This window comes from Pelodiscus sinensis, chromosome 1 (genome assembly GCF_049634645.1).
Source record: "Pelodiscus sinensis isolate JC-2024 chromosome 1, ASM4963464v1, whole genome shotgun sequence".
Taxonomy (NCBI): Eukaryota; Metazoa; Chordata; order Testudines; family Trionychidae; genus Pelodiscus; species Pelodiscus sinensis.
This window is the reverse complement of record NC_134711.1, coordinates 305,114,999-305,132,194: the sequence shown is the minus strand read 5'-3', so window position 1 is coordinate 305,132,194 and position 17,196 is coordinate 305,114,999. Positions and strand designations below refer to the sequence as shown.

Below are 17,196 nucleotides of genomic sequence, written 5' to 3'. Positions count from 1 at the left end.
ACCTTGGAGGAGAGTAACTCGGAGAACGAGATGTGTTTCTGTAATAGTGGGAAGATCTTCGTTGCGGGGACCGTGAGGACCTATGTCTTGGGTAGTAAGGTACTCTCCCCGATCCCGAGTACTGAGGTGGGGAAGGGTATGTTGAATGCACAGGAGAGGGAGACAAGGAATGATCCCTAGGGATCGACTTCCCAGATGCCCGTGCATGGGCTGATGAATGCCCTTTAGCACTTGCAGAGTGTCTTGCTGTGCTGCGATAAACCTCCCTAACAGATGGGGAGCGTGACTCATGAGAAGAAGGAGAGGCTGTTTGCAGCCTAGCTGATTGCGATGACTCTCTCGGTGCCGATGCAGATGACTCCTGCGGCACCGGGTGTGTTGCGGGGCCGCTGACAGGTTCCGGTGCCGGCTGCCTTGACGGAACCGGGTCCTCGGTCTGCGGTGCCGGGTTCTCCCGGTGCCGTCTGTCTGGTGCCGAAGGAGCGCGTTCCCGCGGAACGGCAAGCGGCACCGCTTCGTTGACCGCTTGGGCAGCCGACTCCGTTGCTGACCCCAGCATGTCCCGCCGTTCCGGGGACGATGACTTATCCGGCGGCGCTGTTAGCCGAGGCCGCTTACTCCCCGAAGGAGTCGGATCCCGCTCGTGCTCCCTATGGAGAGGGGAGACTGGCGGTGGGGCAGACGCAGTGCGATGCTTGCCCTGTTTTGCAGAGCGCGGCTGGGAAATTGACTTAGCCGCGGAGCGGCTGTTGTCCGATCCCCGGTCTCCCTGATTCACCGGGGGAAGAGGGACCGCTGGCAGGGATCGGGCAGGGGAGGCTTTTTTCTTTTTCGCTCCGGCTGCTGCAGGAGATATTGCCCTTCTTTTTGGGGTTTGTGAGGACTCCTGTTGCAGAGGGTTTGATGGCTGAAGAGCCTTGTCGCAGAGCAGGAGTTTGAGGCGGAGATCCCTGTCTCGTCTTGCCCTCGGAGTCAATTTAGAACAGTGGGCACACTTGCTTGGTATATGAGACTCCCCCAAGCAACGAAAACAGAGACTATGCCCATCAGACGCAGGCATTGCCTCTTTACATTGTCCGCACCGCTTAAAGCCGGGTGATCCGGACATGGCGGTGAAACTGACCAGTAAAAAGCGCTTCAGCGCGCAACTGACTAACTATGTTCTGTTTCCTTTCTAATTAACTAACAAAGACTAATAACTAACTAAACTACAGGAAAAATCAAACTATTTACAGACTATGGTTTTTTTTTTTTTTTTTTTTTTTTTTAGGAGCACAAGGCAAGCGACCGCAGAGAGATCGCCTTTTCCGTCAGCAACCGAGGACGGTTGAGAGGAACTGGCGGGGGGGCCGAGCCGCGATCGTTGGAAAGGGCGCGAACGACCAGCAGCGCAGAGAGCATGCGCGGCCCGGCCCGGTATGGCTCTGAAATCTTCCGATCAGTGGCGCCGGGACGGACCCGACACCTAGAGTGGAGCACCCACGGGGCCACTCGAAGAAGAACTGTGTCTGCTGCTGGTGCATATGTAGGTAGCAGAGCAGTACCATGAGAGGAGTAGAACAGGAAGAAGGCAGAATTGAAACCTTTCAAAGTTTTGGCCCAAGTGAGGAAGTATGGGGATATCATTTGAGCTCCCCGCCTCAGGTGCAAAAATGTTGTGGGCCGGCCCTGAATGGTGCTGGACCACAGAGTCCTGGTTAAGGAAGGTACAAAGGTACAACCTGGTAAGGGAGGTACAATTCCTTATACAATGTTTAAGGTAGATTGATAACACCAAAAAACAACCAGGATTTTTCATTCAATGCAAGATATAAAACTGAATGTAATGACATACATTTGATGTTATTCTAGACTGCTTATTTTTTCTGTTGTAAAATACAAAACTACGTTTTTACAGAAACATATGGAAAATATATCCTTGTGAGTTTTGCTAAGCAAGAACCTTCTGAAATCTGGCTGCTAAAAGCTGAAGAAAGTTACAGGCAGTCCCCGGGTTACGTACAAGATAGGGACTATAGGTTTGTTCTTAAGTTGAATTTGTACGTAACTCGGAACTAGCTCCAGATTCAGCCGCTGCTGCTGAAACTGACCAGGGGCTGACTACAGGAAGCCGGAGGCAGAGTTGCTCTGCCCCCAGCTTCCTGGAATCAGCCACTGATCAGTTTCAACAGCAGCTGACTCTGGAGCCTCGGACAGAACAACTGGGGCGCTGCCGGGTAGGTCCCCCCAGGACCAACCCGGAAACACCCCAGCTGCTCTACCCCAGGCGTTCACAACAAAAGCCTGGTCTGCTGGGGGGGGGAGGGCGCACTAGCTGCGCCCCCCTCCCCCTCCAAGCAGACCAGGGAGACCCGGAGCAAAGCCTTGGAGGCGGGGACTCCACCGCCTCTGCGGCTTTGCTCCGGGTCTCCCTGGTCTGCTCGGGGTGTCCCTGGTCTGCTGGGAGGGGTCCCCAGCAGACCAGGTACACCCCGAGCAAAGCCTTGGAGGCGGCGCGATCCCGCGCCTCCAAAGCTTTGCTCCGGAGCAAAGCCTTGGAGGCGGGGACCCCGCCGCCTCTGCGGCTTTGCTCCGGGTGTCCCTGGTCTGCTCGGGGTGTCCCTGGTCTGCTGGGAGGGGTCCCCAGCAGACCAGGTACACCCCGAGCAAAGCCTTGGAGGCGGCGCGGTCCCGCGCCTCCAAAGCTTTGCTCCGGAGCAAAGCCTTGGAGGCGGGGACCCCGCCGCCTCTGCGGCTTTGCTCCGGGTGTCCCTGGTCTGCTGGGAGGGGTCCCCAGCAGACCAGGGACACCCGGAGCAGCTTTTCTCGCCCCGGAGGACGCGGTGGCGGGACCATTGCGCGTCTGGGTGGTCCCGCCGCCCGCGAGTTCCGGGGCGAGAAAAACCCCGTTCGTAAGTGCGGATCCGACTTATGTAACTCGGGGACTGCCTGTATATGACTACTCGTGGCCCATAAACAAGGATACATAGGTAGCAACAAATGGAGGAACATTAGCAACAAATGGAGGAATAAGTTTCACACATGAAACAAACTCTGATGAATCTGCTCTTAGTCTTCAGGACATTATCCTTCATACATTTAACAATCCTGGGTAATTTTAGATAAGCAAGTAGTCCTACCAAACATAATAGGCTATTCAAGTGAGTAAGTATTTGCAGAATTGGAGCCTGAATACAAACACATAATTAGTATGCATGTCTTTCTTTTAATTATGCTATACTAATTCTTAGATTTTTTTAAACTTAGATTTTTGTGAAACTAATATCCGTTGCTGCCGATTTCAAATCCATAGATACAATGCAACGAAACTGCTATAGGCAAGTGTATACCATAGACATATTTGACATCAGTCACCTGTGTTGTGTCCATTTCTCTATCCACATAAGGTTCAAAAAGATGGTGATGAGTAACAGAAAAACTGTCAGCATTATAGACTTTTACTGTAGGCATTCTTTTCACTTCAAAGTCCTAAAAAGCAGAAAGTACAAATAACCAGTTACTTTACAGTAGCACTGTTTTCCATTGAGTTAAATGGAGCATAAATAAACAATTTGCAGAGATCTCCCAACTTTTATTATTAACTAACAAACCACATTCAACAAGAGGCATAACAGGAGGGCTTAGTGACTGAGAGCAAACTCCTCACCAAATGTCATTAATCTTAAGGTACGGCTCCAATTTTCAATAGTGTTACCTTAAAAAGTGTTTTGTTTTTATGTACCAACAGAGACCCGATTTACAGCAGCTGCCAAAATGATGGACAACCATACCTTCAACAAAGAGCAAAAAGTAAAATCTCAACCACACTCTTTAAAAATGGCAAAATATCTTTTGATGGTAGCAGAAGTTCTAGAAGTTCTGTTCAAGAAGAGACATTACTTATATTAGCAAATGTCTATGCTGCTCCTGCAAAATATGTGCAAAGTGGTGGTGGAGGAGGAGCGCTGTGTTAGCAAGACTTTACTGAAACAAATCTTCAAACTTTGTTTCAGAACTTCTCTGAGCTTTTTAAAACAAGTGCCTAATGAACATACATGTAACCAGGGCTTGACGAACCACGGCAAAAGCCACTCGCCAGCCCCACACTGCACATGCGCAAGAGCTGCATTGAGCATGCACATGCCGCCGGTAAACGAGGTGCCGGGCTGAAATCTACTTGCCAAAGGCGAGTAGATTCAACAGACTGTCAAGTCCTGCATATAACTTAAGAACGGCCATAGTGGGTCAAACCAAAGGTCCATCTAGTCCACTATCCTGTCTGCTGTCAGTGGCCAATACCAGATGCCCCAGAGGATGGGATCACAACAGGTAATCATCATGTGATCCCTCTCCTGTCATCCATTTCCAGGCAAACAGAGGCTAGGATGGGTAGGAATGGTGTCCCTAGCCAATAGCCATTGATGGACCTAACCTCTATGAATTTATCTAGCACTTTTCTGAAGTGCATTAAAGTCCTAGTCTTTACAATATCCTCTGGAGAGCAGTTCCACAGGTTGACTATGTGCTGTGTGAAAACTTTGTTTTAAATCTGCAGCCTATTAATTTCATTTGCTCACCCTTAGTTCTTATATTATGAGAATAAGTAAATAACTTTTCCTTAGTCACTTTTTCCAAAACAGTCGTGATTTTATAGACCCTATCATATCCCTTCTTTCTAAGCTGAAAAGTCCAAGTCTTTTTAAGCTCTCTTCATATAGGACCCGTTCCAAACCCCAATCACTTTTGTTACCCTTTTTTGAACCTTTTCCAATGCCAATATATCTTTTTTGAGATGAGGTGACCACATCTGTTTGCAGTATTCAAGATGTGGGCATACCATGGTTTTATGTAGAGGCAATAAGATATTCTGTCTTATTCTCTGTCCCATTTTTTATTATTTCTAACAGTCTATTTGCTTTTTTTGTCTGCTGCTGAACATTGAGTGGATGTTTTCAGAGAACTATCCACAATGATTCCAAGATCTCTCTCGAGTAGTTGTAGCTCAATTAGTCCCCATTATATTGTATGTATAATTGGAATTGTTGTTTCCAATGTGCATTACTTTACATTTATCAACATTAATTATCATTTGCCATTTTGTTGCCCAATCACTTAGTTTGGTAATGGATTGGTGTATAACGTGAAGAAAGTGGCATCAGCCCACCAAAGCAAGATTTCCCTCCTGCAGATGTTAGTGTCCCATAGATGTTATGTAAGAGGATGGGAGTCATGCTTCTAAGATATGACAAACAAATGCAGCAGAGGTAAAGACTGGCCTTTATCCCCATTGAAAACTTCAACACATTCAACTCATATCTCATCCATATATACCCTATAACTCTGCTCTTGGGGTCCTTTTTACGCCTCAGCGCCACTCTTGCCCCACAAATGTACTGTCTGCTCCATATGCATCTAACTCATGTCTCCTTCAGAGTTCCCCATTCCAAAACCAGGAAGTCAGATGCCATGCCACCTCTACATAGGATTTCTCCAGTCCTCTATACCCATCTCTATATCTTTTTAGATTTTCTCTGCGCCTCAATCCATGGTTCTCCATTTTGGCACAGCCCAGCAATTTGAACAGCAAGATAGCCAACATATATTGCATTATAAGTGTTGCCCTTGTAATCCTATCTTTTACCTCCCCACAGCTCCACGAAGTGTCCTCCCACCACCAAGGGCTCAGGGGTAGACTTAGCATACTCCCCAATCAGGGTCCATGGGTGGGGAAGCACGGAAGTATCCTGGCCCTGCCCCTTCTGCCCAAAGCTCCACCCCTTCTGGGGAGGCCCAGGGCCACTTCAAAAATTTCTGGTCACAAATTATTGTCCACTCCTGCTGTAAGATTAGGGTTCTAGTTTTTACTCACTTGTCTAAAGCACCAGTTTTAACAGAATGAATGGTACTAGCATATATTCTGTACTCTACATTTCACAAATTTAACACAGAAAATAAGAAAACCGCTGAAAAAAAAAAATCTAACAGACTCCTCAAGCTCTGAGTTATAGGCTCAAAATAAAGTACCCCACTGGGACGGTGTATGAATTTGAAAGAAGAGCATTAAAACTCTGACTTATATTGTCTTAGTAGTAGTAAAGATTGACAGAGCTCATTAATTAAGAAAACCACATCACCTAAAAACAAATTAAAAAAGAAAACCTAGAGACAAGGAATATGTTTGTACATTAAATTAATTCTTTAATTTCCCCTCTGAATAGTCTTTGGTGCACTGCTGCAACTTACAACGTGCAAATAGTGAATTCAGATGTTATGCTTCCAGGAGACAGTCTAAAGCCACAGTAATGCTTATATTTTACTCTGAAATTATTGCCATCCCTGCATATTGGATGCTCACCTCAAAAGGATGAGGTGGAGGTGGTGGTAGGCTTGCAATTTTGGCAGCTCTCTCTTTTTCCATGTACAATGCATGCTTACGTGCATTTGTTCGCCTTAGGAGAGAAGAGAATGGTTGGATGAAAAAAAGCATTCTAACAGGAATATTAGCACTGTGTAAAAATCAAAGGTAAACCTAAAAACATATTTTAATTAATATTTGTATGTATCCTTACTCTCAAGGGGCTAGTGAACAGAAGAAATAATTTTATCACAGTGAACGGGAAACTAAAAATGAAAGAAAGCACTGACTAATCAATTTCTTGAATTAATGCAGATATTCAAAAAGGGATCAGAATCGCAGAGAGCACAACCTTCCGAACAAAATCAACTTCCCACCTGCCTTTCAAATAGTTTTCCTGAATATCACAGGGTTGCACGTGTCACTACAGTCATCCCACTTTCACTTTTCACATGTACACAAACTTACCTACAATGCTTTCTCTCTCCTCCAGTAGTACTATCTTCTAAAGTAGGGCTGGGTAAAATATGGCCGGGGGCTGGATCCGGCCCACAGACCACCTGCTGGGACCCTCAGATACATGGTGGGTTTAAAGCACAGTGCAGCAGCTCTCTGCTCTGGAAAAAGGAGGAGGCTGTGTGTGATCTCCATGCGCTAGCTCAGTCTTCAGCTCCTTCTGGCCAGAAACAGCTAGCCAATAGGAACTGACCCCAGCCAATCTCTTAGCTCTTATTGTTTGGAAACAATCAGCTAATAGGAGCTGAGAGATTGGCCTGGGTGATGGGGGCAGCACAAGACTCTTCCCCCTTCAGGAGCTGAGAGCCACAGAGGGAACAGCCTGCGGCTGGCTATGTCTAGACTACATCCCTCTTTTGAAAGAGGGATGAAAATCAGACATATCGAAATTGCAAATGAAGCCAGGATTTGAATTTCCTGCATTCCATTTGCATAATCGTGTCACAGCGTTTTTTCAGAAAAATGAAGTTTACAGGATCTTTCAAAAAAGGCTTTTCTTTTCAAAAGAACTGCATCTAGACTGCGGTTTCACTTTCAAAATAGCATTTTTCGAAAAAACGCCGTGATGCGATTATGCAAATGAAGCACAGGAAAGTCAAATCCTGGCTTCATTTGCAATTTCGATATCTCTAATTTACATCCCTCTCTCAAAAGAGGGATGTAGTTGAGATGTACCCTGAGTGATCTGGGGTTGCAGCAGGCAGGGATCCCAGCCTGGCTTGGGGGTGCTGGCCAGGAGATGCTTAGGTAAGCGCCTCCTAGCCAGAGCCTGCCTCTGACACCCATGCCACTCCCAGACCCCAATTCCTTCCCCTTAGTCACCATCCAAACCTTCTGCACTCCCCTGCCCTAGGTCACAACTCCCTCCCAGGCTCTGTATCCCCTCCTATACCCCTCCTCCAGGCCAGAATCCTCTCCTGCACCGAAAGACACTCCCAGACCCTGTACTCCAACCACCTGACCAGGGTCATAACTCCTTCTTTCACCCAAACTCCCTCTCAAACCTCACACTGTCTCCTGCACCCTAGTCCCTTACCCCATGCATCCTTCTGTACCCAGCCTCCATCCTAGACCCCACATCTCCTCCACAGAAAAGTGCAGCCCTTGACCACTTTCCAAAACCTTAGAGTGGCCTCCCACCAAAAATTATTGCCCATATCTGTTCTAAAGCATATTATTTATTTTTTCATATCCAACCAAGTTTGAACTCATCCTTTGAGAACACAAAGCATGACAGCTAGTGACATACATAGTGGTGGATTTTATGAAATAGGTATGTGTCCCTCATGAACTGAACCAAGATCAATTAATTTAATATATGTCCCTGAATTGCTGTCAGCTACTCAAGTAGGTGGAAATCAGTGAGAAGAGTACAAGGCCCTTCATCCCACAGATAGTCTCTTGAGCCATTTAGTGCTTTTGACCATTTTATTCCTCTGTTTCTCAAGCTACAATTCTTACCAAACTCCATAACATCAGCTAGCACTACATGGAATTCCTAAACTACAAACAAATCCAAACAAGAAGTCTCAGTGTTCCAGCATTTCACTCTTTATGCACTATAGTCTGTACTTTTAAGAAAAATTACAACTAAATACCATGTTTGCTCTTTCAACAATTTTTCTTTTTGAGTTTTCTGTTGTTTCAGGGCTTCTTTATGTCTCTTCTCTGCTCTTTGTTTCCTTTCCTCTGCTTGCTTTGCCAGAGCCACCAAATCAGGTTCCTTTACAATAAAATGTAATGAATGTTATAATAAACACTTTGCCCAGATTCTAATTACTTATAATACTATTAACATGATAATTCAAGTATTGCTGCTGACAAACAGCAACTTATATGACTGCATTAAACACAATGACAAATTTCCATGCTACAAGAATCAAAATCCTCAGGATAATCATTTCCCCTTATACCAGGCGTTCCCAAACTTTTTGACATGGGGACCAGTAAATCCATTCACAAGCTTTTGGAGGACTGGTAACATTCATATGCATATTCATTAAGCAAATGATAAATATGCAAATAAGTTATATCTGGTCCTCCGAAAGCCCCCAGTCCCAGCTTTAGCAAAGCTTTTGATACGGTCACCCACAATATTCTTGCCAGCAAGTTAAGGGAATATGGATTGGATAAATGGACTGTAAGATGGATAGAAAGCTGGCTAGACCAGGGTTTCCCAAACTTTTTATTTTAGTTGGAACCCTTTTTTCAGTACTCGTTGCAGCCCAAAAATATAAATGCATATTAAAAAAAAAGAATGAAAAATGAATAAATTTCACTATTTCACCCGGCTACATCCTCCACCCAGCCTGGGCCAGGGCTTGGGGTACCCGGCGCCGCATGAGCACTCCGGGAGCCTGGAACATTCGGCTGCATCTTTCGCCCAGCCCAGGCCTAGAGGACTTGATGCTGCATGGGCACTCCGGGAGGCGGGAGCAGGACCAAATTGGGGGCAGAGTATCTAGCTAGGAGGGAGCATGCAAGGAGGGCACTTGGGTAGGAGTTGGACATCCCTGGTCTGGCACCCTCTGGACCGGATTCATCCCAGATGAGGGATTTTAGGGACCAGGGCAGATCATTTCAGGGCTCCTGGTTCCCCCCTACCCCACTAGGCTTCTTTGTGCCTCCCTCCCCTGCAACCCAACTGAGCTGCCCACCCCTGCTGGTTCCCTGCACATCCCCCAAAACCATCCCCACAATCCAAGGGAGTGCAGCACCACTTCTCTGCAGCTCAGCTGAGCTGCCCTTCTGTTCCCTATGCCTTCCTCCATCCACCTCAGCCCAGTTGAGCCCCGTACTGGTTCTCTACATGCCTCCCCCACAGCACAGCTGAGCCCCGTTTCCCTGCACCTTCCCCCAAACCGCACAGACATGCTGAGGCCAGCACTGATTCCCTGCCCCTCCCTCCCTTGAGTCCAGTGCTGGGTTTCCAGCACCTCCCTCCTCCCGCAGCCCAGGTAAGCCCAGCGCCCTGCACCTCCCACCGCCGCAGCCCAGCCTGGCGTCATCCCCCCCCCCCCACTGTTGTGCCCGGGAGCAACTGGCCCCCCGCTCTCCCCTCACTATGCCTCTGCCGGGATCCCGGAACAGCCGGCTGCATCCTCCGCCCAGTGTGGCGTCCCCCCCCCCCCCGCACTGTGGTGCCCGGGGGCAATTGCCCCCTCCCCCCCCCAGCTCTCCTCTCACTATGCATATGCCGGGATCCCGGAACAGCCGGCTGCATCCTCCGCCCAGCGTGGCCCAGGGGTTGGGGGACCTGGCGCTGCACAGGCACTCCGGGAGCCTGGAACACCCTGGCAGTCATGCTAAGGCCCGGTATTTTTTCCCGGCAGACCGGTACTGGGCTGCGGCCCATAGTTTGGGAAACGCTGCCTTACACTCTTCATTATACAAATAAAGAAGGAAGACAGTAAATACTAACAAATTTGCCATGCATTCCCTCCCTCTATTCCATGAAACAGTTTGAAAAGTTAAGCATTCCTCTGCATTTATTCTCTGACTGCTAGCTTCATATATTGGAAGCAAGAATTGTTCAAAGTACTAATTTCATAGTAGTGTACAAACATTTCAAAGAAACATCACCATGATTTATCAACAATATTTTGGCAAAAGCTCATTATAATACCACATCCTTTTTGTGCTGTTGCCAGTTACTAGGATATATCAAATGTAACTCTACCCTTTGCAATTAGTTGCCTCCTCTTATTACAGTACTATGCATTTCCACAGTACATTCCACCTATGATATTAAAACACTTCAGAGTCATAATTATGTCTCAACACCAGGTGAAGTAGCATGATCCCCTTTCTATAGGTGGAGAAACTGAGGCAAAGGTCATGCAGGAAATCTGTAGCAGAGCTAGGTCTCCTGACTTACTTATTATACGCCAACACAGAAACTAGACATTTGCAGCTGACATGTACTAGCTGACTTGGGCCCAGAGAGTTTCCCTGCGGAGTTGGTTAGGGTATAGAAGTCTATCTATATATTTTAGAAATGTGCACCTGTGTATCTGTCTGTTCATCTGAGAGTCCATTTGTTCAAGAACTCCTCTTACCATTTAGCTAGAACCAGCAATTTAGTATGCAGCTTTCTTTTCTCCTAACTTAAATCAAGGTCAGCACTGAATTTTTGTAAAAATGTTCATACACATTCACATGCCTGTTTCAAAAAACACGTGACAGTGTATAACCATTTTTTTGGTATGTGTTTAGAATGACTGCCTTTACACAAGAAGCAAACAAGTTATCCCAAATGCATACCAATAAAACTTTTACACTGCCATTCACTATCATGTATCTCGTTCATAGCATGTTTTAGGCAAACTTCAGAAGAAATGTGTCTTACAGATGACATTTCTGAGTCAAACCAGTTGTCCATTTTGTCTGACAGTGACCTACACCAGGTCACAAGAAAACATTATTGGTCTACAGGGTAAAACCTGCCAATAAGAGAAATTACTTCCTAAAACGCATCTATTAGTGGCTGTTTTGAGCTCTCAGGACTGATGATTTTTACCCCTTATAAAACAATGTAGTTGTAAATAAATGCCCATAAAAACTTTTATGATTTCACACACCATGGCTTATCTCATGAATACATATTTGTTAAAAAGGTGTATGTCAATATTTTTGCAAAGTTTTCAAGTGACTTTTTTTAATGTATTACTTCAGGCACTAAAAGTGTAAGGTCAGAAGTGTCAGGGAAGCAATAATATTGATAATTTTAGTTCAATACTTTCTAAGAACCTCGATTGTGACAATATTACATGATCTATTTACTTACGTTTTCCTTTGCCTGTCTATGTCCTTCTCCCACAGCCCTTAAACTTGATAGATACAGTTTTTCCAAGGCTTTAATCTTCTGATTTTGTGCTTTCCACCACTCTGCTTTGAGTTCCTCTGCCAACTGATGTAGCTGCTCATCTCTCCTCTGTTTCACTTCTTGTCTTATCTGCAATGCAATGTGCCTCTCCTGCTCTCTCACCTGAGCAAGTAAATTATATTTTACAAGTGATTTATCTGTTTATTTTTTAGCAGACCTTTAATCAACTTGCTAGTGACTCTTTCAGTCTCAACCAATATATTGATTATTCAGATCAATCTCATTGGATTCTGAGTATAATTTATGTGTAAGTTTCTATATTCTCCTTCTTCCAAAGTAAAAATCTTAAATAAAGGTTTAAGACTATTCATATACTACAGTTGAACAATCATTAACAGCCATAATTCAATTATGCATTTAATATCCTTCTCTTGATACCAGAAAAAAGTCACCTCAGTCAACAGAGAATTAGGAAGAGGAAAGCAAACAAATCTCACAAGTTATTACAACATATCCCTGCCAAATCAGTGAGTTCTGACGAATGTATATTTGAAAGATTACTATTTGTAAACAGGAAAAAGTCTCTGCCCAAAGACCATACAATCTAAATAGTGAATGTACAAGGAAATAGGAAATGCAGCATTTTTACCCCAGAAAGTTAGGGGGGGTGTAAAGGTAATTAGAAGGCAGGTTGTGAAGAACTTTAAAAAGCGAGATGCTCACATTTCCTATCAAAAGGAACCAATAATGCCATTTAAAGAGGCGCCAAGCACAGCAGAAGCTGAAGTAGACAATTAAATAGCATTGAATGCAGGAAGCCAATGGGAATCCAGGAAGCCAATGACAGGAAGATTGCAGTAGTTGAAGGGCATAAATACAAGTAGGACTGCAGTAGGTATGGAGAAAGAGGTAGATTTTAAATATCTTACCTAGGCAAGAATTATAGGATTTATCAACCACATGGATGGAAAGAGAAGAGTCCACAATTTCATATTAAGGCACAAAGCTATGTATATGAAGAATCATAGAAACCCCACCCCTCACAAGGTGACCAAAGAAAAAAAGAAGTTTAAGTGGAAAGTGAAGTTCAGTTTAATCATGTTTAGTTCGATTTTTCTGTCCACTGACCCAAAAAAGGTTCCCCGCTCCTTTTCTAGATGATGCACTGCTAAATCAGTCAGGAGCCACACACAAGGGGGTGGGGACCCTCACTGACGTGGCCCCCAACTGAGGAGAAAGACCCTACCCAGATTCCCCTTGTCCACCTGAGCTAAGGGGGCCCAGCCTAATAGATCTTGTGTGCTCCAGCCTTGCGTTGGGGCAGCAGGGGAGCTGGAGCACCAGTGCAACCTTGCCAATGCTGGGGAGGTTCTGAACCTCGGGGGCCAGACCTAGGCAAGTAGGGGGCCGCAACCAGCCTCCAGGCCTGAGGTTCCCTACCCCTGATCTAGAAGGAATGTCTAAAAGGCAGTCAAGGATGTATGTTTGCATGGAAGTAATACCTCAAGAGCAAAGAGACATATGAAGAGATTAGGGATGTTAACTACTGGTTATTTAGTCGAGTAGGCACTTCTGCATTCCTCCAGCGAGGGCTCGTGTACATTTCAAAGGAGGAATGCGGAACTCAGCATGCAGCCCAGTGGCAGCGGGAAGTCAAGCTGGCGAGTCAGCTTAGAAGGATACAAAAGTCCCCAGAGGGGGTTCTTGTGCATTTAAAAGTGGAAGCGCAGCACGGAGTCTGGGGTCAGCGGGCTCAAGGCTCAGAGCCACACCAGCACTGGAGAGCTTACGCTGGCACTCCAGCTCCTCTGCTGCGCCACTTCAGGGCTAACCCCGGGCTCCATGTTGTGCTGCCGATTTGAAATGCCACACAATGCCTGGGGTCAGCGGGGGACCACGGGTTCCTTGCGCCATTTCCCCAGAATCCATGGGTAGCTAGGGAATCTCCAGCTGATCTCAGGTTCTGTGGAAATGCCACACGGAGCCCAGGATCAGCTGGGGAGTCCCCAGCTGAGCCCGGGCTCCACATGGCGCTGCCGCCTTGAAGTACCCCTTCTTCGCTGCCTCTATCTGATAGAGGCAGCAGGGGGGAGGGGAACAACTAGCCAGCTGCCTATCCAATAAATATTTGCTTGTCAACTAGTCCTTAAGATCCTTACAAGAGATGCCCCTGAACAATCACATCTGAAAATAGATGTGTAGAAGATGGGGATGTGAAAGTGTAACCATGCTCACTGATAACCGATGTGCTTGAGCTCATCTATTAACCTTCAGAGATACATGCAAATTCCCAGTCTGCCTGCCCTCCTGCCCCATGCTGCTGCCTCCGTATCAGAGGCAGCAGCGCGGGAACACCGGATCCCCATGTGCTCCGGCTCCTGGGCAGTTGAGTGTCACCCCACATGTAATAGGGATGTTATAGCTGTTAAAACTATTAACCAATAAGACCGGGCTTACACCCCCTCCTGATTGCTGCTTCTGTATCAGGGGAGGAAAAGCTGGGAGGCGGTGCCTGTGAGAAGCCAGCTTTCAAGCCAGCTCTCCACACATGCTGGTTCCCGCAGAGCCACTTGCCCACCCCTACTGCCTCCCACAGAGGCAGCAGTGAGGGCTAGTTCTTGGGAGGAGCTGGCTGAATAGCCCGTTTCCCATGAGCTTGGGTCCCACACGAACAGAGCGGCTGCAACCCCACACTGCTGCCTCTGTATCAAAGAGCGGTGCGGGGTGGCATGCAGGATCTGGTCTGCATGGGGAGTCAGTTTTTAAACAGGATCCCCTCCTGGACTATCTCCACCTGTCATCCCATGCTGCTGCCTGTGACACAGAGGCAGCAGTACTGGGTGGCAGGGGGCTCCCTGGGAGTGGGGTTGAAAGTGCACTGGCTGCCAGCCCTGCCCCCTCCCTGGGGGCAGGTATTTTAGTAACTATGTAATGGTTAAAAATTATTGCAGCTACACGATTTTTAAAATAATTGATATCTAACTTCCCTAACGTGTAACTGCTGAAAAATATCAACAGTTAAACATTTTAACATCCCTAGTAGAGGAAAGAAAGGATCAAGGATAAAACCCCAAGGAGCATGAACAGAGCACTAAAGAGAGAAACCACTGCAAAACATGGAAGGAATTGATAATGAACGCATTTGACAAACTTACTCCGCAAAACAAAGACAATGTGTTACCAAACTACAAATTTTGCTGTTTAATAGTACATTTAAAGAAGTAGAATGTAGATTGTTTTTCTAAACAAAAAGTACAGCTGACAATGCAGACATACCTGTTGCAACCTTAATCTTCGTCGTCTTTCATATTCTTCTTTCAAAAGTAAAGCTTCTTCGTTAGGACTAAGCCTCAGTCTCCCACCTTTTGCCACTTTTCTTTTCATTTTTGCATACACTGAATATTTGTCTTCTATATCACTAAGCTGCTCAAGCTAAGTAAGAGCAAAGGAGATGATTCAACAACAAAATGGCAAATGAAATTTAATATTGATAAATGCAAAGTAACATACACTGGAAAAATACACTGTACATACAAAATGATGGGGACAAATTTAGTTATAATCACTCAAGAGAGTGATCTTGGAGTCATTATGGATATTTCTCTGAAAACATCCACTCAATGTGCAATGGCAGTCAAAAAAAACTAACAGAATATAAGGAATCATTAAAAAAGGGACTGAATATCTTTATTGCCTCTGCATAATACAAGGTACACCCACATCTTGAATACTGCATACAGATGTGGTCGCCTTATTCCAAAAATATGTATTGTCATACAATGGAAAGAGTTCAGAAAGGGGCAATAAAAATTATAAGTAGTATGGAAAACCTGTCAAATGGGGAGAGATTAATGTGACTTTACAGCATAGAAAAGAGGAGGCTAAGGGGGATATGATAGAGGTCTATAAAATCATGGCTAGTGTGAAGAAAGTACATAAAAAAGGTATTTACTTGTTCCCATAACATAAGAATTAAGGGGGTCACCAAATGAAATTAACAAGTGGAAGCTTTAAAAGAAACAAATGGCAGTTTTTCTTCACATAGCACATAGTGGAACATGTGAAGTTTTTCTTCACATAGCACATAATCTGTGGAACTTCTTGCCAGAGGATACTGTAAAGACCAGGATCCTGAACAAGGTTCCCAAAAAAATTAGATAAACTCATGGGCTATGTCTAGATTGCATCCCTTTTTCGTAAAAGGGATGCAAATTAGACGTATCACAATTGCTAATGAGGTGGGGATTTAATCTCCCCAACTTCATTAGCATAAAAATGGCTGCCGCTTTTTTCAGCACGGAGCTTTGCTGGAAAAAAGTGCCAGTTTAGACACGGATCTTTCAGAAAATAAAGCCTTTTCCGAAAGATCCCTTATCCCTCTTAAAATATCACTAAAGGCTTTCTTTTCCAAAAGATCCACGTCTAGACTGGCGCTTTTTTCCAGCAAAGTTCCGTGCCCAAAAAAAGCGGCAGCCATTTTTATGCTAATGAAGCAGGGAAGATTTAAATCCCCACTTCATTAGCAACTGTGATAAGTTTAATTTGCATCCCTTTTACGAAAAAGGGATGCAATCGAGACGTAGCCATGGAGGTTAAGTCCATCAATGCTTGCTAGCCTGGATGGGTAGAAACAGTGTCCCTAGCCTCTGTTTGTCAGAGGCTGGAAATAAATGACAGGAGAGTGATCACTTGATGACTGTTTTTGTTCACTCTCCCTGGCATTTGGCATTGGCAATTCTCAGAAGACAGGATACTGGGCTAGATGGACCTTTGATCTGACCCAGTATAGCCATGCTTATGTATGCCCTCATTGATAGTACAATTAATTTTGATTCGTTTTTTAATTGCTTGACAGCCCTATTTATCACTCAAGCCACTAAACCTGCCACTCTACACTGGCCTTTTTGACTCTGAGGTCACTAGTGGACAAGGAGTGCAAGGTAGTTAGGGCAGGTAGGAAGGCATGGAGGGGAGCACTCCCAAACGTTTGTTACAGACTAGCAGCCACACACAGCTTTACCCCATGACTCCGCCTCCACCTACCTCTCCGTCTCCTCTCAGGATCAGGGCTCAAAGGACAAGCAGACTCTGCAAATGGAGGGACGTGGAGGAGTTAGCGCCTTGCCTTCCCGTCAAGCGGGCTTCACACAGAGCAGCCCCTCGACAGAGGGCGCCGGGCGCGCGGCACAGCCGCCCCGGGCACACGCATAAAGCTTTCAAGGGGAGAGGGAATCCAGGGCGGCGGCACCGCGCCAAGCCAAACGGGACGTCCCACGCCCGCCTGCCGCCGCAACAGCACCAGGGAGCCGGGCACGGCTGGGCGAATCTGCGGGGAGCTAACACGCGCCACTCCCTGCCGCAACCCTGCTACCAACCTCACCTGCCCGCCGCGCACCAGCCTCCGTCGTTTCAAACGGCTTCTTCCGGCCACTGGGCCGAGGCCTATGTCGTCACATCCGCTATAGCTCGAATCGCCCGCCAGTGACTAAGGGAAACGCGCGAAGCCAACCGCCTGCGGGTT

General features: G+C 46.1%; 1 protein-coding gene across 4 annotated transcripts in view; it reads right to left on the bottom strand.

The window, feature by feature from the left end:
- Positions 1 to 17,196, bottom strand: part of CEP295 (centrosomal protein 295) — an 83,673-nt gene extending 66,477 nt beyond the window's left edge. For 2 of the 4 annotated variants that reach the window (XM_075919300.1, XM_075919301.1), the window contains exons 1-7: positions 17,056 to 17,195; positions 16,719 to 16,763; positions 14,952 to 15,107; positions 11,637 to 11,837; positions 8,449 to 8,573; positions 6,335 to 6,428; positions 3,355 to 3,468 (exon numbers count right to left, since the gene is read on the bottom strand). In XM_075919300.1, the coding sequence (XP_075775415.1) occupies positions 3,355 to 3,468; positions 6,335 to 6,428; positions 8,449 to 8,573; positions 11,637 to 11,837; positions 14,952 to 15,059 (642 nt within the window). In that variant the 5' untranslated portion in view covers positions 15,060 to 15,107; positions 16,719 to 16,763; positions 17,056 to 17,195. Of the gene's footprint in view, positions 1 to 3,354; positions 3,469 to 6,334; positions 6,429 to 6,802; positions 6,952 to 8,448; positions 8,574 to 11,636; positions 11,838 to 14,951; positions 15,108 to 16,718; positions 16,764 to 17,055 lie in introns of those variants that run through there. The other 2 variants (XM_075919302.1, XM_075919303.1) reach the window with 2 other exon arrangements.